Source organism: Diadema setosum, chromosome 21 (genome assembly GCF_964275005.1).
Source record: "Diadema setosum chromosome 21, eeDiaSeto1, whole genome shotgun sequence".
NCBI lineage: Eukaryota > Metazoa > Echinodermata > Echinoidea > Diadematoida > Diadematidae > Diadema > Diadema setosum.
The window spans coordinates 27,626,079-27,652,184 of NC_092705.1; the positions used below are offsets into that span (position 1 = coordinate 27,626,079).

The 26,106-nt window shown below is 38.5% G+C and overlaps 1 protein-coding gene across 1 annotated transcript in view; it reads right to left on the minus strand.

Annotated features, from left to right (window-relative positions):
- Positions 1-16,226: 16,226 nt before the first annotated feature.
- LOC140244567 (uncharacterized) overlaps positions 16,227-26,106 on the minus strand; it is a 73,433-nt gene continuing 63,553 nt past the window's right edge. The window contains exons 2-3 of the mRNA XM_072324193.1: positions 17,352-17,511; positions 16,227-16,387 (exon numbers count right to left, since the gene is read on the minus strand). Of these exons, the coding sequence (XP_072180294.1) occupies positions 16,337-16,387; positions 17,352-17,511 (211 nt within the window). The 3' untranslated portion in view covers positions 16,227-16,336. The remainder of the gene's footprint in view (positions 16,388-17,351; positions 17,512-26,106) is intronic.

The window sequence follows — 26,106 nt, forward strand, 5'->3', positions numbered from 1 at the left end:
TATGTGTATGCGCAGTGCTAACCTAAAAGAAATGTAGTACTTTCTGATCAGAAATATCTATTTCATGAATGAGGATGATACAAACTGAAATTCCGTGGTATCTTTATTTGCTATTACTGTGGTATTTTGCCATTGAGAACGGCGACAAGAAATTATCGTGGTTATCTGTTTACCACTGTAATTCCTGTATGAATACATCAAGTGTCGTACCAGAATACAGCCCAAGGATGTTGCACTTTAGATTTGATTCCTTTATACTGAATTTTAGAAGCACAAGTGTATGTTACAGAGATGAAAAACTGTTGGACACACATACAGTTAACTCATACTAGACAATTTCATTGTGTGTGTTGTGCATGTTACCCTGCCCAGATAAAGTGCCACATTTTCCGTTTCTACTGACATTTGATATGGACATGCAATATTGAAATAGATGTCAGTGGTTCATTTCACTGCCATAATTCCTTTATTGATAGTTTTGCAGGGTGTATAATGTTTATTTTGTAGTGATATGGGCATTCTTTGAGAAGTTCACACCAGCAGCTCGGTTTACTCTACTTAAATGTAAAAAAAAAAAAAATCAGAAAGTAGAGAATATCTGTTGCAGCTATCCGCTAATGTACTTCATTCAAAGTCGAAGACTCATCTGTCTCCAGCATTTGCAATATAAGGATTACATACCTCTGTGAACCAATGAAAACAAATGAGTGGCAGTTAATAATTGTCAGTGTTACGACAGAAACAGCGACTTTAGTCTTTGATTTGTGAAATAACACAAAGTTTATCAAGTGACAATGTGATACACAAATGTGATTGATACATTATCTGTGCAATGTAATGGATGAAATAATTAAAAATGTTGTTAAAGTAGTAAATTATAGCTGTGCATGTATTTTATTCGGAGTTGGTCAGCATTCCATTTGAGAGCATGGGAAGCATGGATGGACAGTATCATTTGTGTGTGAGCGCCCTCTATGGTCCTTATTATGACCATGTCTGGCAAATGGGGAGGGGGAAATACCGCTAAGCCAGTTTGGAGTTACCTCATGTACACATGGGTACAAATGACCTTTCTTTCTTCCTAATTGGTTGAGCACTTCACTTGTTTACAAAGTGACATAGTGCATAAGCTGGCATGACGTAACGATTTATGGAATTCATCAATCATGTTCAAACAAAGGATGAACTTGCATGGACCAGATTGGTCCACAATTATCACTTGGGAAAGCATCCATTTCATTATATTGCATTGAATGTATTAACACTCTTTCTTTTTTTCTTTTGATATTGCCAAATACCACTGTTGCTGTCAGGTGGACGTGCTAGCAAGCAGCATTTATAAGGATTACTTGAATAATCATGACATCGCAGATGCTTTTATCTCAGTGAATTTAAAAATCAACATGCCCTGTTGGTACAAATGACCTTTTGTCTGCTCATGCATGGAGTAGAACCCTGAACTGGCTTATAATTTCCTTGCCACATGTTTAGTACGATTTGATCATGAAGTTGAGACAGTCGAGAGAAGATAAGAAAATTGTCAAATCTTTGACAGTTACTTCTGCTATATAACTTGTCTGAAGTTGACTTAAGCAAGGTTGATGGTATATTCAGAGAAAGAGAAAGAGAGAAATGGAAGGGGTAGAGAAAGGAGAGTGGAGAAGCAATGTAGACTTGCCACTAAGTGATGTCCGAAGATTATCTGTTGCTGTTGAGAGTATACTACAAGAAAAATTCATTATTGCAAGCTGCTGGCACCACTGAAATTTCCTTGTTATATCAGGTATCTTGTTATATACGAGGGATGAAAACAAAAGAATAAAAAAGGAATGGGACTTTCAAACATTACCTCATTATACCTAGCTATATCCCACCTCATTATCACTAGTTTTCACTGTACTTCACTGTGCATTGCCAGTACGAGTCAAATCAGAGGAATAGAATAATGGAAAGTTTCATCTAATCTGATATCAAATAAGGTTTTCGCAAACACCGATATTGGTCAAATTTGCATAATTATGTGACCGTGCACCTCAAAACGAACATGAAGTCGCACACACTGATTTTGTGTGAGGACTGAAAATAAGTGAAATGGGTCAACCTAGCCGAACTTGACTTTTTCATATTTTCTGAAAGAGCGGGTCTTCTTTTACATTATGCTAAAATTTGGTATCATAAAACGGGCCGGAAAGTGTGTTTTTTTAGCAGTTTATCTTGAACATTTTTGGTAGAATAGTGTGATTAGGTGTGTCTTTAGAATCCCTTTTTCATTTCTGAAAAACCTTGTCCACACTCTTCACTTTCAATTCTAATAACTTTTGAAAGAATAGTGCTACTGCATTGAAAGTTGGCATTAATTATGGACAGAATGTGTTAATGAGGCATGCTTAATTTCAGTTTAATCTGATAATCTCTTCATTGTTGTTATTCTGGTGGTTTACTTCCTGTTTTTTGTCCCATTCATCACACAGCCAGCATGGTTTGGTAAAGATTAAGCACTTGAATAGACACTGTACTTCAGAGCCTCTTTTCTCAGTTCACACTTTTCCTGAGTTTGTGCTTTCTTTCCAATATTTAGATAGGTTAGGAGAGTCCATTTGATTTGAGTTATACATCATTTTAAAGCTTAAAGTCTGCTTTTTCAGAATATGGTCTTAACTAAAAATTCATGTTTGGCGACTTTTTGTTTGTTTTGAGGTGCAGGGTCACATATCGGAGTCCAAGTTTTATGATGATGATGTCATCACCTTTGCAACAAAATATCAGGAAACCCTATTAAAAACAAAGTGGCCAGACTGCCAATTTTGCATCTGTATGACCACTCCTCATAAATGTACTAAAAGAGAGTGGCTAAATACAGTAATGGAAAATCAGAATTGCCAAAGTGATGCCTCGGTACCTTGCAAGTGAGCTTATTGTAACAGGGGTTTTCAAGTATTGTTTTGTTGCAATATCACAGAAAGGAATAATTTCAAGTGGGTGGTTTTGCTTTGGTGACTAAGAAAAATCAAAATATCTAGATTTGTGTGGATGCATTCCTTTCACCCTCATTATTTATCATATGCTTCAATAATAATATACCAAAATCGATACTGTATAGGAGTGATAACTCAAGCTCGATTGTTTTCTTGTCATTAAAAAAAAACTCACAAACTATACCATTACTCCAACAAGTCTAAGCAAGTAGAACCCACCTGGCTAGTTTGCTAAATTACTGTCTACGGCTAGAAAAGGGTTCTTAAAGAAATTTGTAAGAGAAAAATCTAGACCAAACAAATTTTGATAGACTTAATTCAATTTCCTTTTTTTTGGGGGGGGGGGGGAGGTTGGTCAAAATATACCACTGGCAATGTTTGCCGTTTCTCTTAGTTGAACTTCATGCTCTATAAAGTGTCTTCAAAGAAGTGTATTTTCTTTTTTTTTAGGGGGGTGGTTGCTTGCTTGCTTAGATATGAACTTATTTCTAGCTGGTTTTCACAGAATAATATGGAAACAGGCAGGGAATGGAAATGATGCAGAGAAGAATGAAAACACAAAAGGACACAGAAGAATGAGCAGATCGAGGACAAATCCTGAAATTTGATATTCCGTGGCAAGATGGAATTTAGTTTATTTCAAAACATTGCTGCAAATGGACAATTACTTTAAATGTATATTTTCATTAAAGACAGGTAATACATAATACATAACAAGTGAAATAAGATCCCAACAGTTAATAGTGCATAGTCACATGCTTTGTAATACACACAAACTACTACGCAAGTAAATAGATATCTTTTTTTTTTAATCTTTATAAGTCATCAACATTTTTTTTTTCATCTTGTAATTGATAGATCTCCTAATCCACTTCAGTAGGTATTTCATAAAATTCTTTGGGCTATGAAACGTCCACTTGAAAATGGGTACAGTCATGATGATGGTGATGATAATGACAATATTGGTGATTAGAACGACAGTAGTGAGAACGACAATGACGATGATCGTAACGAGAAGGAGAAATAGGAGGAGATAGATTGAGAGATGAAACCGAAGACACGAAAAAGGCCGTATATCTATCACAATGTGCTTTCTTGCTAACACACCTATGTACCTATAACTCAAAAAGAGCAATTAAAAAAAGAAAAAAATAGGAATCTACAGTGGGTTCACGTAGAAAATGCGTTCATGAGAAGGGAGGGAAACTATGCTTATATCCACCCATGGAAGAAGAAGTAATGATTTTTTTTTTCATAGGGTAAAGACATCACATCTACACACAGACAATATGGCCAAATTACCACATACGATTCGTTTGTACAAGTTTGTTTTTTTTCTCGTTCATGATTTATTATAGATCAAGTCTGGAGCCTACGACTAATGACAAATTCAGTATGGAAGAATTATATGTTACAAGTTTATCATGTTAAATGTGACACAAATTGTGAGGTTAGAACAAGCAAACATGGCCTATAGAAAAAAGAAAAGAAAAACAAAACATACTCTGTATACTTTTTCACACGAGTAGATATAACGCATCTTGATATTTCAACAAGAACAAAATAAAAATTAGAGGTTTAGATGAAACATCCAAATGTCCTTTTGTTTTAATTCGAGGACGGGGGAAGAAGACATATATGACATATGACACAGTGAGAAAATGATACAAGTTTGTTATATATTAACAGGATAAAAACTTTCGCTCACTAGCACAACGATCGTGTGATATTACACCATACAATTAACAGATAAACAGTATCCTGCAAGGAATATAAATGTGTGATTGTCGCAACACACACACTTGCCAACCTGTCCCGTTTTTAGGGCTTGGAGTCTCGCAAAATGAGAGTTAAGTATACGGGTTATACCATTGCACCCTCCTTATCTGAAATGAACGTCGCAACTTTCTGGTGTTAACGGTGCCTCGAAATCTTTGGACTCACTATGTGGACGACACTGGATGGACAGCATGGTCTAAACGACTCTATAAATATCGACATCACTCGAGAATGGGGGCGCTACTTTCAGACGCACTGTGAACACATTGTCGATAATAACTTGGCACACTTCAAAACAAAAAACTCGTGTCGAGGTATCTGGACAATGCCACCTGAATAATCGGTTCTAATACCCACTCTACCACTTGAACAGTGAATTTCCCTACAATTACCCTCCAGTAAATCTTGGGGGACATTTTTGTTTTGTTTCGTTTTGATGTTGTTGTTTTTTTTTCTACAGCAAAGCATGGAAGCAATTATGGGGGGGGGGGAGTAATTGACCCTGAATTTTGCACTTTTTGTGAAAATTATGAACTTAACAAGAAAAAGTGACATCGACTGTATCACATGGAGCAGGCAAACTCTAGAATGAAGGACTTTTGTTACCACTGTATACTTTTCACAGGGATAACGGCAGCAAATAAGGATCCGCCCTGATAGCTGCATTATGATATCTGCATCACAGAAAGTTCACATGCTCACGACCAACCAGCCAGCTTAACTCTCTTGGTATCGTCACCTCAAAAAAGCCCACAAACATTGAACAGAAACAAAATGGCCAGCAGCAATGAAAGGATTAACTGCCTCTTCTCTTGCCTTATGACATCATAATGTACAAAAAGCTCAGTGGTTAAAACTTATAAATGCATTTATGCTTGCACTAGCATAGGAGGTGATGTACGGTGTGACGCGACCACAAAATCTTGATAGCATGCTTTAGATCATATTTTCATGCAAAAATGTTTTAATCGAAGATTGTTTGGTCTGTATGTGTGATGAATGTGTGGCACGAACTTGTGTGATACGAACCTGTGTAATATACATTAACTCGGGTACTGTATGTCTGTCAAGATGTAACCCCACCCAGAATGATTGCGAGGTATTAGTTTGGAAGAGTTGTTACCAACCACAACCAAGAGGAGTGACAATCTTCAATTGTTCTCTCCCCTTTCGGTTCACCTCCCCCCTACCATCCACCTCTCTTGATTAACAGTATTGATGGAAGGTGGTTGTGTGTGTGTGTGTGTGTGTGTGTGTGTGGCTACACTCGTGTGGAATGCCAGATAATCATAATTTCTGTTCCAAATGTGAGTAGTACAACATGCATGTGCACAAAAATGAGACTTCCAGAGAATATCTAGTGAAATCTAACCATTCCAAGAGAGATGAAGTCTATAGCCAGAAAATTTCCGCATGCATGGCCTTCTACGGACTTGTTTAATAAAGAAATGATCTTGTGCCCCTGAAGCCAGGTTGGACGCTTTGATTTATCTCCTGGCAAGGCAAGCATGGAAGTTATTTTATTTGGGGGCGGGAATCTTGACTGACGGGGCAGAGGGGATGTGGGACTAACACTACAGCATCAACCAGAGGCTCTCCATTCATTGCAACTTAACATCGGCTAATAATGCTTGAAATGCACAAAAATCACAAAACAGGTGTCTTCAGGCAAATCACATGTCCAGGGATCATTTTTAATGTGTCACGTACTTCTCTACGATGTCTGTTTAACAATCGCTTTGCATTTGAATTAGCACCCGCTACAATTTCATGCCTCCGTAACCATCGTGGCTTTTTAGCTCTGTGCTGCTTCTCGCTAATGACCAATGTTTCCTCCTACCAATCTCCATTCTCTCTTTTGAAAAGCAAAGACTTCTTTGAATATAACCAACCAAAATGCATTTGCTAGGCATAACTCATTCGTATCGGTGTACAGTCATTTGGAAGCATTCAACCGAAAAAAAGATAATAAACCAAGAAGTTTCTCTATAAATATATAGATAGATATTTCATGCACCTCTGTGATCAATGACCACAAAATTGCTTTCAATCATTCTAACAAATTAAAGATGATCTTCTCACAAGTTTAACTGATGATTTTTACCACATTGAGACTGATTGAGTGAAATCCTTTTGATTACACAATAATTTATATGCTTGGAACACCCAAGTTTGGCAAGGGGCTCATATGATCACACAGTCTATGGGGAGGTAATACATCCATTTAAGATAAACTCTTTTTTCTATAGTTTTTCCACGTAGACATACTACTCAAGTCACCACGATATGAATTTAGGTTTTCATCGTCTGACTACAACACTAGCAGCGTGAAGAGAAAGTAAGAAGAGAGAGAGAGAGAGAGAGGGAGAGAGGAAAACACAACAAAAAATGAAAAGTGAAAGTGACATTTTCCCATGTTTGATATGTCATACACACACATATATATATATATTATATATATGCAGGGAGGTAACAGGTTGGTCCACATTTATTAAGATTGCAAGGTAGCGTTGTAGATCGTGATGCACAGATCCAGAAATATGTACAAGATAAACTCTTCCTGGCCTTAAGATGCAGTGTGCAAATGCCACCGGTTGCCTTTGCTCAGAAAAAAAAAGAGAGAAAGAAATGGACCAAATTCTTCCATAGAACAGAAAGAAAGAGAATACAAGAAGAAGAAAGCTTAGAATTCGATTAAAACCGGATTACAAAGGACCATATGCTTACCGGATATATCTGTGTAGTGCTGATTGTGAGCCAAAAATGCACCAACTCACTTTGAAGGAGGTTAGTATTGTTTACAACTCTTTCTGTCTAAATTCTGGCTCTGATTGTGAATTCTTACCTTCCCCCGCCCCAATTTTCTGTCATATACACATCATATATCGGACATTCTAGCAGGCAAACAACAACACATGAGCAAAGTTTTTACCAATCTCGGTTTTGGACCATGTGGGCACCGAAGCAAGTGGCCTTTGGCCACAAGCTGTCAGAAGTCCATAGCAAGCATTGCAACAACAGAAATGTTACCAGTTTGGAATTATTATGCCATGTTTCATAGCGTCGCCTTGGACAAAGAAATAGAAAACATAGCTATTATTCATCATCAAATGAACAGATTGCCTAGAGAACTGAAACTTTACTACGAGTGTCTGGGACTAGTTTTTGAATCTGCCACCAGATTTTATCATACCATATGTCTGTCAAATAAAGAGACACAACAAAACAGAAACAGTCGTACATTTTCATTGATTTCATTGCATCACCTTTCATCATGTGGACAACTCTCAGGCCCTACCTCATTAAACCAAATTTGACCAAGATGACATACATTACGTGTAGCTCATGGAATCAACATGGACCAACAAGTACCTCAGCCTTCATTAGACCGTATAAAAACCAAAATTAACAACTTGATTCATGTGTTTGTCGTCTTGCAATACTATTTTGGATTATGTTAACAAACAATCACACATCACCTATGACACAGTTAGCTAAAGTTCCTCACTTTTCATTGTAATTATTGTCTTGGACCAAGCCACGCCCACCTGGCTTACACTCATTCGTCCTGTTTTGGATCATATTAACAAGCTGATAAGATTATAACATCCAAATTTAAACCACACTGGAACACTGGCTCATATTACATAACACATACGCATCAACAAGGTGGCATGCTAGCTGGGAATAGCGTGTATGCTACTAGTGAGCCAATACTGTCAAGATACAACCACTCCCCCCTTTCCCTTTGTTAAATGTAGCAGCTGTAAGAGTTTACCTTTCATATTAATTTCACTGTCCTTTGCTGTAATACTAGCTTTATAAAAGCATTTTTCTGTTGTTGTTTATAGGTCCTATCTAGTGACGCATGGAGGAAAGTTTGGCTTTTGATGCACAGAAGTGTTGTCATGACAACCACACCATTTTCCTGAGGATTTCTGATTTCTAGCATCATCCGGAGTGACTGTCAGAAACGTTGCATTCTATGTTTAACCCTTAAAATGCTGCTTTGTCAAAATGCAAATTGCTAAATGTGAGGTTTATTTGTATTTGCACTTATCAGTGTTGCCTTTGTGCACACTCCTGCAGCCATTTGAAAACTTAACTCTGTGTCACTGCAAAACCAGAAGCATTCGTGGCATGAAACTTTCGCGAATCGTTGCTGGCATTAAATGCATTGTGTAGACAAGCACTTTTGGAGTGCATTTTACTTTCGCAAATCTTAGCTGCTTGCAAAATTAGCGTAATTTTCATGCACATTCTGGCTTTACAGTGCACTCTACACGTGAACGAGTCCATCGTTTCCTCACTTAATCTTATATAACAATGGAAGGAAGCGTGACGCTAGTGAATGATGAGGAATCTTAAAGTGTTTCTCATTTTCTTGCGACTAATTATGGTGCTAGCTGTGCACCACTGTCCCAGAATTCTAAGGGCTAGGAGGCAGCACTGCAATTTCAGCATAGCAGAATTCTGTAGATCATGTCATTTTAAGCCTTCAGCATACTGTCCACTATTACCTCCCCCCCCCCCCTCCCTCAGAAGTTTTTTAAGGACACAGATTTACAGATTTAGCCAGACACCCACACATGTCACCAACAGTTGTCATGGAAACTGAACATTGCCGGTTGCTCACTGATTGGCTAGGCAGCAAATAGAAAAGTCCTCGGTTGAGGCTGACACAAATTCTATGAGTGCATTTCCTTACAGATACAAAACAAATTGTCGAGACACGGAACACAATGTTAAATTCGATTTCAAACCATTAACTGCTCTTTTGTTTGATGATATCACACATAATTCATTATATGTTTGAGGGATGGTGAAAACACAACTTGTTTTATCATTTTTTTTTCCTCATCTACCTTTTACAATGAACAGAACACATAGAGACAACACATAAGGGAGCTTCAGAAACAGAAATTCAGGATAAGGATTTGGATGACTTAGTAATATTTGGCTCATACAAAAGTTTTTCATCTTAAAATCTCTCTATGTTCAAGTAACTTCAAATACTATACTTACCATTCTAACGAATAATTTGGCCAAACATGTATTATATTTCCTCTATACATATACACCTGTGCCTTAGGCACAATGCAAATACATAAAATTCTTTTTCATTCATATATATAATTATGTAAATATGATTAAAACAAGACGTTGCCACAGAACTATACCTAGCAGTCAATAATCAATAAATACATATAGCAACATTTCTGTAGTCCACATATAAACAAAATAAAAAAAAAAGGATGAGTGTCACATGTAAGTCTCTACAGTATCATTCCTTTATATGTGTAAAAACAACTATGCAAGTGAGTTGAAAAAACAAGCAAACGGGACTATCTATAAGGTTTTCTGGTATATCTTTTGCTATTTTTCCAAGCACACAGCCCTAAGCAAAGCGCCGCATATCTAGCTTTATGTGTTTTTTTTTTCTCTCTCTTTTTTTGTTTGTTTGAATACTTGACGGCCATCGTAGTTTTTGCTCCTTCCAAGATTTCATTTTGCCTGTCCCAGCCTTCCAGCTCTGTTCAAAGATTCGTTTGACACAATTTTGCTGGCTGTCTGACAGCCCCGATATCTCCCCGGGTCTAAGGTCGATCTTTGAAAGATTTTCAAGCAGCACAAATCTGCCAATCAATGGCGTTTGAGCAAATTCAAGACATTTGGTTACCCATCAGTCATTTTGTTCTTTACACAAAATCTGAATCGCGTAGAAAAAAAATTAATATTACAACAACTACAGGTGAAAACGAATAGGAAGGGGGGGGGGGTAGATACAGTAGCACATATCAAAATTGATATGTGAAGTAAGCAAAGTTTAACCAATTAAACCCCTTCAATCATAAAACAGTAATCATCCAATCTCATCTGTGATGTTGATCTTGCCTTCCATTTTTTCACAAGCTTCAGATGAAACTCAAGAAAACCTGGTAGAAGCATGGAGCAATATCAAATTTCCCGACTTTTCAAATTCTTACTTTTTTTATCCCCCTTTTCTTCTCTTTTACACCATCACATTAATGCATTATCCAACTCTTGCACCTGAGTGAGGGTGTTTTCAAGTGTATTTATGCAGCTAATCTAGTACAGCATGAAGTTTGTACACTTTTAACCACCCCCTCCTCCCTCCCATCCCCCCCCCCCCACAAAAGAAACAAAGCAAATATACACACACATCTTGTAGCCCACTGCTGTTTTGGGTCACAGGAGCTGTTCTCTCTCTCTTTCCATAGGCAAAATACCAGACCAGCTGTCATGTTGTGAAAGATGCGTCTACCAAACCACATTCTGCTTGTTTTAGCTACCAAATGCCTAAGGTTGCATTATGCTCACATTGCTTAATGCAATTTCAGTGACATAGCATGTTTCTCTTGAATCTTATCAACCTCCTATCCTCCCCCCCCCCCCCCCCCCGGCCCAACATGCAATAATAACTGAAAACAAAAGAGCATTAGAAAAAAAAAACCCACCTGTGGTTCTAAAATAGCATGAACTATCTGCTCAGCAGAAAGCAACCTGGATGATGAACATAGCCACTTCGATTTCAAAGTGTTGGCAACTTCTTATGCATGACATGGCAGCCCTGTTGCACTCGATGTGTCTGTCCGCACCTTTATTGGTGCACTGCCATTTGATCGACCATGAAAAATTATTTTCTTCCTGAACAACAGGCCAAAATCTGTCTCTGCCACTATAGTGATCTGACACCCGCGATATCAAGGAAAGGCAGAAGAGAGCGCTGGAGCAAAACTAGCGACAAACGAAAAGCTGGGACAGGCAAAGTGGGGGTGGAAAAAAACCGAAGAAGAAAAACCCCTGAGTAATACGCATTCTGTGTCAGCTGATTTCATCATACCTCCATTTCATCACACGGCAGCATTTCCATGATTGTCTTTCACCCTCTACAATCGCTTGCCATTCCTTTGCAAATCACTGCAAGGAATGCTCCATATACATTTATATGTCAACTGCTGTTTTTCACACATCTATCCTCATTTTTTTCAATCACTTTCCCCTGTCCCTACCCCTCTTCTCCCCCCCCCCCCAAAAAAAATAAATGAAACAAAAAGTAGAGAACACACCTAAAGGGAAGCTAGAATACTGTGAACTAAAAGCACGCCAAGTCCCACTTTTGTCACGCCAATTACGGGCGTCGGTGTTCATTTCCTGCATTGCGAGCCTACGATACACAGATTACACTCAGACAGGCGTTTATGCAAAGGAGGGCCGCTCGCACAGATAATCTACTCGCATTTCAGCCGATAGTGTCACAAAATAATCTGCATGCGTTTTTGCGAGGTCTCTGTGTTTGCTTGCTTTTTACTGTTTTTTTCATTTGGAAGAATACAAGTGTCCATTTTCTCACTTGCTTGTATATTTCTCTTGTATCATGTTTCTTTTGGTAAAATTTCAAGCAATAAAAGCTACACAAAAACACGCCCATACCACTCATCAACTCTCAGATCATGAAATTCTCGTAAGATTTCTCCCAAATAAGTACCAGTTTCTTTTCCCTTCTCGATCTTTTTTTTTTTTTTCGCAACATAAACTTTCTCTTGAGTGTGAAAGCAATCTGTCTATTTACCATCAAAATATGACGTGTGCACTTTTAACATTCTCCTTCCTGCAATAAGGCCCTTCTTGTCATGCTCTTGGAAAAGTGGCAATAGAGGCCTTTTTCCATGGAATTGAGGGCCTATGGCTTTTGAGGATGTCTCCCTCAACAAGATCATAAGATGACAGAATATCAAGACAGACTCAAACACAGGCCAGCCTTTTCTGTTTCTGTTAACATAATGCCCCACAGACAAAATTTTTAGACAAAGGTTACAGCTTTCTTTGAATCAGCAGTCACTGAAATTGTCGAGGTGGGTTGGGGAAAGATCTTGAGGTAGGTTTGGGATTGGTTTGAAAGGTATCTCTTTCTCTCTCTCAAAAAAAAAGTCTTATTCTGATCCAACATCTGTTTGGATCATAGTTAAGGTCTGAACCTTCTGAGGAACGGGGTTTGGAAAGATTGTAAGTTGGCTGTAATTCTGTCATTGCACCAAAGTCTGTGGACTCTGCTATTATTAGGAATCAGGAAACTAGACATGCAAACTGCTGAGGACAGAAGACTGGACTTTATTTCTAAGAAGGAGCATTCATCTTTGGCCCCACCTGCCACATCCTTCTGAGTGGTTGCTATGGAAATGATGATGATTTCATCATGAGGTAGCATACATCTTTCTCCCGATCTGAATCAACCATGAAAACAGTTGCTTGGTGTATATTTAAAGCTGAAAAACAGAACTCCTCTTTCTCCATCTAGCAAAAGCTGCGAAGCATGTCGTTTGAACCCTAGTGTTCTGCTAGACGCTATAATTTCAGGTAGATATTCTGCACTCTCTCAAACAAACACCTGCAACTTTGAGGTCATTTAGGGATCCATATATCACATGCTTCTTTGCCTTGCTGATCACTGGATATGTGAAAACACAGAACGCACAGGGAAGACTTACTGTGCAGAAGATGGCAAGTAGTCTGTTAAGATTCCTAGAGTTACCCTTCAATCATTAATGGCCGTTCTTGCCATTTTGCATTTCTTAGAAGTTGAACAATACCCATCTCTTTGTATACCAATTAAGTTTCTCGTGAACCTTTTCGGCTACACCCTGCCACGCCCACCTTGTGCTTCCAGTCTGCCATGAATTGACCCCCAACTGTTCTGTATATTATGACTTTCAGGGCTGTTATCAAGACTCGCAACTGAAGAATTGTAGCATGCTCCACCAGCCTACCAACAACTCCTCTTCCCTCGGTCCTCAGCAGGTTGCATGTCTGTCCGTCTGTGTAATAATCTGTCATACTTATTGAAAGCACACCGCTGTCTGCGTGTGCTAATGTGTGTGCCTGTGATTACATCACTTCAAACATTTCATATCAAAGCCAGTTCATTACCCAACAGCAAGTTATGGGGTAATATAACCTATGCCAGCATTTTCTTCCCCCTCCCCTATCCATGGTAAATAGACAAAATGTTTCACACTCTATGCACCATGCAGCTTTCACATACTCAATACATGGAACAATACTTGCCAGCATTTCTGATTCTGCTTCACAAACATATATAGATATATTATATATAAATGTGTCACTCATATTTTAGATATATTCTTGTTCCGTTTCCGCTCTAATATCAACTCTAGATTCCTGTGACCAGCACAGAACCTTTTTCACTTGCTCTCTAAAATCTCGCTGTCAGAGACAGCAACTAGTCAAGCGCACTACACATTTTTGTTTTTGTTTTGTTTTTATATTCCCCTCTTATTACAATCACACAAGCCCAAGCTCCTGGCGAGATTTCACGTGTGAACACGGCCTATTCGGCATGCCCAGAACGATGATGCTCTGCCAGCCAATTCCAAACCTCTTTCCTCTTCCTCAAGCTTTTCCCCCACAGTGAAGAACTTCTGTCCAGCCATGCTCTACGTGAGGATATTTCCAACGTGGCTTTAAATTATGGACACAAGGAACAGACATATATGACAGGCGAGATGTGCTGAACGGGTCATTTACTTGAACATAGTTTGCATCGTCCAGCTTTCAAGTGATAAGCAAATGGAAGTCAACATTCATTTTGTTTTAAATGGGTTATGATACCAATGCATGTGGAATACAGTCTTATTATTGATGAAACAAATTTGGTTTGCTCATTTGGACCTTTTCTTCTTTCTTTCTTTCCTTTAGATGAAAATAGATAAAAAACAAAAACAGATTTATTTGATGCAAATTCTTGAAACAATTCAGGCATTTGACCGTCACTGCCTCAAAGATTGATGGTTAGTGAAAATTGCATTTATTGTGAACGTATTTAACCGTTTGTGACATTTTCATCAGATTGCTACAGACATCTATATAGAACACAAATTAATTTTTGAATGTGAGCAGTCACAAAACTGGCTGATTTAATTTTGGCCTATAATTCATTTTCTGGATTCCACACCTAATGCCAAACTTAGTGCATACCGGTACTCATCTGTCTATGGATTTAGGAATTTGTTCAGACCTTGATAATTCTCAATTAATAGTTGCTAGGAATGGGATTTATAAGACTTCTTTTTAATCCATCAATACAAATACTTGAAACATATTCTCATCAGTAAATACATACCATATCAGCAAGTACATAAAACCAATTGTTATAATTTTCCAAACGAGAAAGAGTAAGATACGATACAAGAGTTAATTGTATGCCTTGGGGTGGTAGTACGCTGTCATTCTAAGAGGTAGTACCTCTTTCATTGGACTCGCAAGGGCTGCTGTGTGACTCTACGATATGAAGCCTGCCAATTGCGAGCACTCTCTTGGGCAATCTTGGATCACTGGTGGGAGAAAGGAATGCCACACGTTACCATACTGCTCTTCCCCGCTTATCGCAAGGGAAATCCTCCTTTTTACGTTTCTGGGTTTCCTGTCTCGTTTTCACGATGAATAATACGATGACCATATGACTCGAGATCGGGAATGATGTCCACACGAAGTTGTGGCTGTCGGGTCTTGCACGGATGATGACGATGGTGGCGGAGAACCGCTTTGTGCTGGGATGATGTACACCTGTCTCCGCTCACAGACATTGAAGGCTGGTCTCGCGAAAAGATTTGGACAACTGCGGAACGGGGCATTGCTGGCGCAAACTGCCGATGGTGAAGATGGAAGTGGACCACCATTTCTCCGAAAGAAGCGGGTCGACTCGGCGTTCGCTCGGGGTTATCTCCCTTGGAGATTTCCACTTGCTGTGTTGTATGTTAATCGCTGCAGCTGCCGCTCCTCTCAAAATGAAGTCATCTCTTGGGTTCTTTCTCCTGTTTCCATGGTAACACTGCTCTCTGGCCAATCAGACGCGCGCACACACACTCACACAACACACACACACTGAGGAATGCTATGATTCTAATGCAATGGAAGGAGAAGTGTTTTTGAAACCTTGGTAACAAAATGAAGGGCATTTCTATCATCAAGTTTACTACGACAGCAACAACGACAACAAAAAAGTGGTTCCTGATTGACGTAGCAGAAGGAGCATTCACTGTAGTAATAATCATTTAGCAATCCATGACAAAAACAAGCACGTATAATCACTGCAGGTAATAATATTTTTCCATCTTTTTTTTTAACATCAAAGCACAACAGACATATTATTAATAGCCTCTGATTTGTAGTTTGTGGTTTGTTTGTGATTTTTTTTCTTTTTCTCAAGTTTACTGCATCTTTCCATTGTGTATATCCAGTTACGTTTTTTCTCCAGTCAACGGACAGCTGTTTGTTTTTGAGCAGTCTGCATCTTTTGACTGTGATGCTGTTGGATTTAAGTTCGCTGATCCTCAAACATGCTGCTGCTCCCCGCTCGTCCTTGCACTGTCCTCATGTAATGCACTGGCCACTTAAAGTCCTGGCCAGGATCAGCGAAATGACACAGCCGAGCAGAAGGACCTGGAGATGCGGAATACTGTGGATAGTCCCCCCGCCCGGCGACGCGGTACTGTACGATACGTTGGCCGTGACGCAGAGTCCATGTTCGTCCAGCATGCAGTTCATGCACGAAGACCGTGAGTAGGTGGACTTTGTGTCAAGGTCACGTTTTTCTGTAAGACAAAGATGAAGGAGATCAAAAGAAACATGCAAGCCTTCACCACATCCTTAAAAATGGACAACATTGTGTATTTCATTGTCTTTGTTTGTTTGTTTTTTAAAGGGGATGGCTAGTAACCGATCAGTGGGAATCAATGGGAATGCTGAGGGATGATTGTTCCAATCCTTGTGGGATTCATTTAAGAGTACACTATATATCTACTGTTGTGTGAAAATCATTTGCTTCAGAACTGTCTCATATTCAAGTAATGTGCAGATTAATGCCCCGTCACTGACCAGGCACGCTAACCTGGAAACATTAAACTGCACATTACTTGAATATGAGACCATTCTGAAGCAAATAATTTTCACACAACAGCAGATATATAATGTACTCTTAAATGAATCCCACAAGGATTGGAACAATCAACCTCCAGCATTCCGACTGATTCCCACTGATCAGTTACTAGCCCTCCCCTTTAACATTGCTTGTTTGCTGCTGTTGTTTTCTTACATCATGTCTACATATCTGCAGATATTTCTTCCAGTAGGATCTATAGTTATAGCTATCCAATAAACAAACTCTTATCTATCTGCCTAAACATCTATCTATCAATTTATTTTCTTTATTTTTTTGGTATTTTTGTTTTCTTTTTAACTGGATGTAAAAACAAGAGGTGATATTGCTGCTGTTTGCCGAGAAAGGTCAGAATAGGCAGGTTGTCTGTTGACTGAAATCCCTGGATATGTTTTGCAAAGGAGCTCAGTAATAAGGTTTTACCGATTCCTACCAAATTCAGTTTGCATGCAGATTTTGCTGCAATGTAAGCCAAGCCTTGGGCAAACTTTGTATATGTCAACAAAAGACTTTATCATAAAGACCTGACATAAAGGTATGCATAAAATTAGAGCAAGTTAGTAAATTGGATCATCACGACCATTGTGTGAGTGTATATTTCATCCCTGAGGGTCACACACCTGGACACAAGAATGACCGCTGGCCGCAGTATTGTTTGTGTGGCAGGAGATAGGGACATTTTCTCTTGGTTCTGGTGCAGTGGTCCAGACACGGCCGCACCCGAGTTCCCTCATGGTAGTATGGAAGCTGGGTAGCACACAGCCAGTCCTTGTAAGAATCCTGCAGCAACACGAACAGAACACCAAAGAGAAGAAACAGATACATGAATTAAAAATGATAGCAAATTACTGTGGTTTTAGGGGCATTTTATTGATTTGAAGTTAATATTTGATACAAATGACACAAAACAGGGGATCGGAGGGAACAAATGGAGGGATAATGGGACTCCAAGATGAGTAATCGAAGAATCCACTTTTGCAGTTGGGTGTGCAATCAATAACCAAGGCAGTGAAGACCACAATAGCTCCCTCTCTAGTCTAACATTTTACAACACACACACACACACAAACCCCAAATGCACACACATACACACATGCACACACAATCCCACTCTGTCTCTTGGATGATGGCCTTTTCCTGGCAGGCAAAATGCAGGAGAAAGGTCAGGAAATCCATGGTGCCGGATATGAGAGGGCAGACATGGGGACAAGACTGGGAGAGTCAGACCAAGAGGCAGGGAGCGAGGGAGAAGGGAAAATGCGGGAGAGAAAAGGAGAGATATAAGACTGAGAGAGAGAGAGAGATACAGAGATTCATATGGGATGGAGGAGATATATAAAGGCAGAAAGAGAGAGAAATATATAGAGAGAAATAGGTAGAAAGAGGCAGACACAAAGAGTAAGGAGATATATAGAGGCAGAGAGAGAGAGAGAGAGAAATATATAGAGAAAAATACAAAGAGACAGAAACAAAAAGTGAAGAGATATATAGAGGCAGAGAGAGAGAGAGAAATATATAGAGAAAAATACAAAGAGATAGAAACAAAAAGTGAGGAGATATATAGAGGCAGAGAGAGAAATATATAGAGAGAAATAGATAGAGACATACATCAGGAGTGAGAATAAAAGATGAACATATAAACTGAGGAAATACGGAGAAAACTCTCACATCCGAGCATGGTGCTATAATTCAACCCGCCTTTGGGCAACTAAAACTCACTGTTGGGCAAATAGATACGAATGAGTGGGCATTTGCCGGTTTACCTTAAAGGGGTGGGGGGTGCCTGAATGACCATCCAAGCAGGTGGGGGAGGGGGGGGGGGGGGAGAAAAACCAGAATCTGTTGTAATGCCCTCTTATGGTATACTAAACATTCTCACTGATGCAAAACATTTGAATAGCCATTCAAAGAGATTGTTTCTATGGATGTCCTATAGCAATCAAAAGATAAGAATGATCAGAACCATTGTCAGTCGGGTTAAAGGGATGGTACAGTATCGGCGGAGATGAGAATTGGGCTTTTAACTTTTTGCGAGATACCAAGAAAACACTTAGGAAATAGTACAGAGCATACCATTTTAAGAGGAATTTAAAGTTTATTCTATGAAAATCGGGTTTGGAATGACTGAAACATCCAAAATTAAAGTCAAACAAAGCGATCATAATAAAGTGTGGGTCCCACACTTATTACAATCGCTTTGTTTTGGATATCTCAGCCATTTCAAAACCAATTTTCACCAAATAAACGTTGAATTCCTCATGGAATTACATGCTCTTTCATACTTCATAAGAGGTTTCTCATTATCTCACCAAAAAATGTTAGAAACCTGAAATTAGGTCTCAACCAAAACTGTACGATTCCTTTAAGCACTCAGTGCAATCATGACAAACTTTGGTATGCAACCACCACACGATGCATGCGAGTGTTTGTATGTGCATGTGCGTGTGTGTGTGTGTGTGTGTGTGTGTGAATAGCACAATCGACTCCCATTATGGGACTGGCAGATTTCTTTTGTTATATCAAAAAATTATTAAAGCCGAACATATGAAGTACATCAAGATAATTACATAGATGATACTTGGTATCTGAATTTTTACTTTGCTATCACAAAATCTCAGTTTTGTTAGTTGTTATGGGAGCGCAATGCAATGTACATCTTCGTCTCTCTCTTTGATGGCATACTGTATACGCCAAATATTTCGTGAGGTTTTTATTTAGCGAAAATTTAGCAAGTTTGGTGCTATTCATGAATTTAAAAATGTGAAAATTTTAACTCTGATCCCGACATGAATGTGATATGCATAAATACATTTCTTCCTGCAGTGCTGTACTCCATAATCGCGCATTTAAAGGACATGTTCACCTTCATAGACACGTGGGTTGAGTGAATGCAGCAATAATAGTTGAGAACATCACTGACAGTTTGAGGAAAATTGGACAATCCGTTCAAATGTTATGAATTTTTGAAGTTTCTGCTCAGTCACGGCTGGATGAGAAGACTACTATAGCTTGTGATGTCACATGAGTACAACAAGATAAAGAAAGTATAAAGAAAATTCAACATATTTTCACTTTTCTCGCATAACAAAAGAACACTCAACTTCTCTCTTTCAGAAGGCAAGGGGAATAATATTTCCCTTAATATACGTCAGTAACGAGTCAAAGAAATGTGCACTTCATTCAAAAAACAAAGTTTTGTGAAATTCTCTTTTTATTTTCCTTACACTGTTACACCGTTGTACGCATGTGACATCATACACTGTAGTAGTCTCCTCATTCAGCAGTGATTGAGCAGATGCTTTAAAAATTCATAACTTCTGAACGGATTGTCAGATTTTCCCCAAACTTTTACTGATGTATTCTACTAATATTGTTGCATTCACTAAATACATATGTATATGAAGGTGGACTTGTTCTTTAACCACTCGCGAAATTGTCGGGAAATCCCGATTTGAAAAAGATTAGACTCACTAAATATGGCGTACACAGTACGTCTTTATCAATCTACTGCATGAGCTGACTAGCTCATGCTAGTTAAGATATGTACAATCTACTTGTTCATCTCAACATTGCTCTTCTTCTAATGTGGCCTTGTACTTCATGTTAATGTGTCAAGTACGTGCAAAGAATTTAGGTGCCAGGTTTGATTCTGAAATGCTTCATGCACTCCTGCCACTTGTAGATGTATATGTTTACACATAATAGCATAAAAAGATATCTGCCAGTTATAGCCTCCATTACAGCCGCAATTCCTGTGTAATGCCTTGTCTTGATTATGGCAATGCTGTTGTTAACCTGTTCCATACTACGTTCTGAAATGCCCATAGAATTAAATACTACATAGGCCACCAGGTTCCCGCATGGAGTGTGTTAACGTCACATCCACTCAACTTGCAAAAATTGCAGAGCACAAAAAGCTGCCGCTTGATTGCTAAGTAAAACATTCAAGTTCCCCCACATTCCTACTAATCCTAGACAACTGCATTTGTGACCAGTTTCTGAATGAGTTAAATTAAGATTTTGTTACTGACTTGGAAAGCTGTTAATGGTTGTGCTCCTCAGTATTTAATAGTTGATTTATGAATATGCACCCAGTAGAAATCTTTGATCTCGTGGGAGTGGTATGTTGGTTAAAAAAAAGAATCAAATCTTCAGTTGGAGAGAGAGAGAGCATTTGTCGCACCTGCTCCAGTCTTGTGGAATTCTCTGCCCTCCAGAGTACATACTTTTAGCTCATATGTGATGCATTAAGACAGCTCGGAAAACATTGTTGTCTTTTTTTTACATATATGATTAATCTTGGAAATACATTTGTTATGTTGGTTTACTGTTATTATGTATCCCTCTGCGCATAACAATAGTACCACCTGAGTGAAACTGCATAATGAGTGCTTTGCATTATCACTTTCATTAATTTGCTTCATTTTTTGTTTTTTTTACAATTTGCTGCATGAACCAGATTTCATCGATTATTCAATGGAGAAAATCAAACAAGTAAAATGATAGAAATTTAACCACATTCGGATAGAGAATCTGAAGGTTACTGAAGTTTCATGTTTTTTCACAGAATAGTAACATTGGACACAATCATACACACCCAATGCATGTATTGAAACAAGTGACGATCTCATGACTGCCCAATCCTCCCATTGGTTTGTACACAAAAATCTAATAATGAAATCATGTTTGTTTGTTTGTTTGTTTTTTTGCTACAGCTTGGGCAACTACAATTGCCCCTTTTTCTAGTAAACATATTGTTGCTATCTTGTACAAGACTAAAATAAGTGTGAAAAAAATGTGAAAGATACAACTCGTTCTCATTCATGTAAAAAAAAAAAAAGACATTCAGTGAACATGAAAGTGCAGGTTAGTAGGAGACTTGTTTAATATGTGAAATCACTGTGAAACTTTGACATTTGTCAGCTTTCTTATCTTACAATGTAGGTCTGATTTTGATATTATTCCTCTATAGGCTGTTAAGATCAACAAGAAAATGGTTATGGTGCTGTATTTTGATAATGATTTTTGTCAGTTGGCTCTTAAAAAGGGCATGGAGAGTTGTGTTGACAATGAACTTGCTATAAAGGGATCGTATAGTTTTGGTTGAGACCTAATTTCAGGTTTCTAACATTTTTTGGTGAGACAATGAAAAACCTCTTCTGAAATATGAAAAAGCATGTAATTCTATGAGGAATTCAACGTTTATTTGATGAAAATTGGTTTGGAAATGGCTGAGATATTCAAAAAAGTGTGGGACCCACACTTTATTACAATTGCTTTGTTTCACTTTGTTTTTGGATGTTTCAGTCATTCCAAACCCGATTTTCATCAAATAAACTTTGAATTCCTCTTAAAATGGGATGCTCTGTACTATATAATACGTGTTTTCTTGCTATCTCACAAAAAGTAAAAAGCCCAATTCTCATCTCCACCATTACTGTACCATCCCTTTAACAAAGGAAGTGAAACAGATACTTTTCATGAGCCATGAATACTTATATGCAATGGTGCAGATTAATCTTTAGAAATGCAGGGCTGCCAAAATTCAGGTATCAAAATCAAGAACATTCAAGAGCATTCAGAGAGATGACATTTGCTCCTGCTACAACTGCTCCCATGAAATATCTGCACGCTAAAGCCAAACATGAATTCTACCCACAAACATACCCTAACCTAAAGTCCGTTAAGGAAATAAGACCAGAGCAATTGTCGCAGGAGCAAATGTTGTGTCACTGTGTGTTATGTGTAGCTCAATGGCCAAAACCAACTTCAAATTGAGGATGCTTGTAATAACTTTGACAGAGTGTGAAGAGTTATTTAATTTTTCAGGGAGATTCCAGTAGAATCAGGAAGACTGTGCAGCTCTGGATATAGATGAATTTACAATGTGATCTCATTATTAGTCCATATTATCTATTAGATATACAAGCAATAACTGAAGTCATGACTGGAAAATAATGAAAATACAAATGTGTGAAATATATGTAAAACACAATAATATCGTCGGTTGAGAATAAGAAGGGCGTTAAGTTGTCACTAAACCCATAGTGTTCGAGACAACTTAACGCCCTTCTCATTCTCAACAGACGATATGTTCTTACATATGTAAAACAACAGTATGTTCTTACATATGTAATATACATATATAAGTAAAACAATGATATGTCCTTACATATGTAATATATGACAAACACAATAATATGTTCTTACATATGTACATGTATGTTCTCACACATATAAATTTATGTGAAATATATTGATATTTCTACACATATGATACATGTGAGATACAAGAAGTTCTTACACATTATGGAAAATACACTGATATGTTCTTACACATATGATACACATGACATACATTGATATGTTTTTTACATATAACATGTTCACAGGTGAAATGCACACGAGAATAGGGGATGGACCAAAAGATGTGAGACTAAAAGTAAAAACATTGGATATCGGAGATTAGAAATGTGACAAAGATGGAAAGAATGAGAGGCACTGTGGTAGGAAGATGGTACGATAAGGCTGCCTCTGATAAGGGAGGAGAGACTGGGGGACTGCCTGGAAGTTATCAGCATCCACACCAAGAGGTTCAGAGATATATCCACCGCAGTAAGTATCCCACTTGTATTCATTCTCCTATTCTCTTGGTCTCTCTTTCTCTCTTCCTTGGGTAAATAAGATACACAGACAGACACATCACACACACACACATACATACATACACACACACACACATATCCTCAGACAGTGACTGTTTCTCACACACACATGAACTCACACACACACACACACATACATACACACACCTTCTCAGACACTGTATCTCACACACACATGAACTCACACACACACACACAGACACATACATACATACATACAGACACACACCTATTCGGACACTATCTCTTTCACACACATGAACTCATACACACACGAACTCATACACACAGACAGACAGACAAGACAGAAACACACATACACACACACTTAGACACTGCTTGTCTCTCACACACACAAACACACAGACAGACACACAGACAGACACCCGCACACACACACATGTATGCATTCCCTGATACACTCTGGCCAACTATCTCCAACCACACAGGCGAAGCAACAGTGACGCTGAGTATATAACCTCGCTATGGCTGTATACGTGCAGCCATACACTGAGAGATACTGGAGTCCCATTCATACTACACATAATATGTCGCAGTAGGAGGCTACAAGATATGAAGTAAATTTGGCATGGAGCACTTGTGACTCTACAATAGCAAAACCCTATTGAAGATGTTTCTGACTATATGCTTTTTTCCCTTACCCTGCAATTCAACAGCCCCTAAGCTTCCCTTTCTGTGGACCATAATGCAGCCCAATTGATATCCAGCATAACTAGGCAAGGCAAACATATTATGATTTATATTCACCTTCAGTCATAAAGTATTATGACTCAGCAACATATTCGTGTGCACTTATTGATGTATTGGACTTTTTGTTGTTGGTACAATTAAAGCTGAAAACCAAAGAATTTTTCATTGCAGATGGTCCAGGATGCCCCGTGATGTCATATCTTGATAGAATTATTGTCATAGTTTGGTTGTCAGGCACTAGCTTCAATGTACACTAAGCCAAAGTACAGACTAATTTACCCAGAATGCATTGCCATGCTTGGAATGCTATCTTTCTGAAATGTAACCATGACAACTAAAAGCTGGTCGGTGACTTGTCTAAAGCTTGCCTGCCCAAGTAACATGATGCATAAATTTCATGTATTTGAATATGTATTTAAATGCATAATTATGTTTATCTTGGCAACCTTACCCATTTTTTGTCAATGTTTGTTTGTTTGTTTGTTTTTTTTTTTTTGGGGGGGGGGAGGAGGGGGAGGGAGGTGGTGAAGGTCATCTGTTACCCACAATGACAGTTCTTTTGCCTAAATCTTCTTGAATGTGCATTAACACTTGCTTATGGTGCTATTACAATAGAGCTACTACCAGGATCAGGTTCATGTCTGCTGATATTGAAGAGCCAGGCTCGACCATTCTGGAATGTAAAAATGCCATAATTAGGCAGTAGTACAAAGTACAAGAATATTCTTAAAAACATTTTGTTTGTATGTGAAAATTCCCTTATCTTTAGATCTGTTCTTGGTATACAACAAGAATAACATGTTTTTGTGTATAGCATCCTCAGTTGATAAGATCTGTCTGTGCCCAAATATTTGAGAAACATGAGAAAATAATATTTTTGTGTCAAAAAATGATGAGATGATCACTATCTAGATCACAGAATTGCCAATATGTCTTACTATCTAAACCTTTACAATTCATAGCTTTTCTATGTACCTAATTTTCCCCCATGATGCTCATGGCCTTATGTGTGTCTCTTTTGGCAATCTTCAGTTTCAGTAAGTTTTATTTCTCCACTTGTAAAAAAGTAATCTTGGATTCTTTCAGAATATTTTCTTTTTTTTCCACTAATAAAGAATATTTTCTTGTAAACATGTAGTCTGGTGAAATACTCTGGGTACTCGGGGTTCTGTTAATTGTTTTCTACCTGTAATATTACTTTCTATTACTTGTAGTGACGCCATTTTTTTTTTGTGTGTGTGTATATCATATTCTTTTGTATTTTGAACATTACCAGGAAAACTAAAAGAGAATTCAGAAAATGCTACTGATGTTACAGAATAAGAATATAACATAAACTGTATATATAGATATATATATTATACACACATATATAATGTACATGTATAAGAAACTGTATATAATGTAATTTAATCAGATGCTCAGGAAAATATTAAGGAATTTGAGCTATTACACATGTAAGATGGTAGGAGTCGGTCCAGGGTTGGATTACGCCCTTACATCAGCAAGAATGCTTTTCCCCTCCCTCTGTCCCTCCCTTCCTTTAAGCCCCCCCCCCCCCCCCATTATAATCCATCCTCCCCATTCAGGGTACAGGCGGTATGTGCTAACGGAGGGAATAGTTTCAATTTGTGTATGTTCACTATGCCTGGCATTTAGTCACAACAAGAGCGCTTGTCAAATTACATCCCCATCAAGAGATGCTAGCCAGATGTCCAGACGTATCTGCGGAAACGAGAAGTTGCACTGCCCCCTTGGCTTCACCACCATCACCATCACCATCACCACCAACACCACACTGGAGGCATGGGTCTTTGGTAGCAGCCCCGCCCCTGGCCCCTGGCCCCTGGCCCCTTTCACATAAATACACACCAGCACAAACATAGATGCAGATCAATTCAGCCAGACAAAAACCCTCAGATACACAGTGACATGGACAAACAAACTTCCAGACAGACACAAATGTACATCCATACCAGTCTCTGTCTGTCTGTCTGTC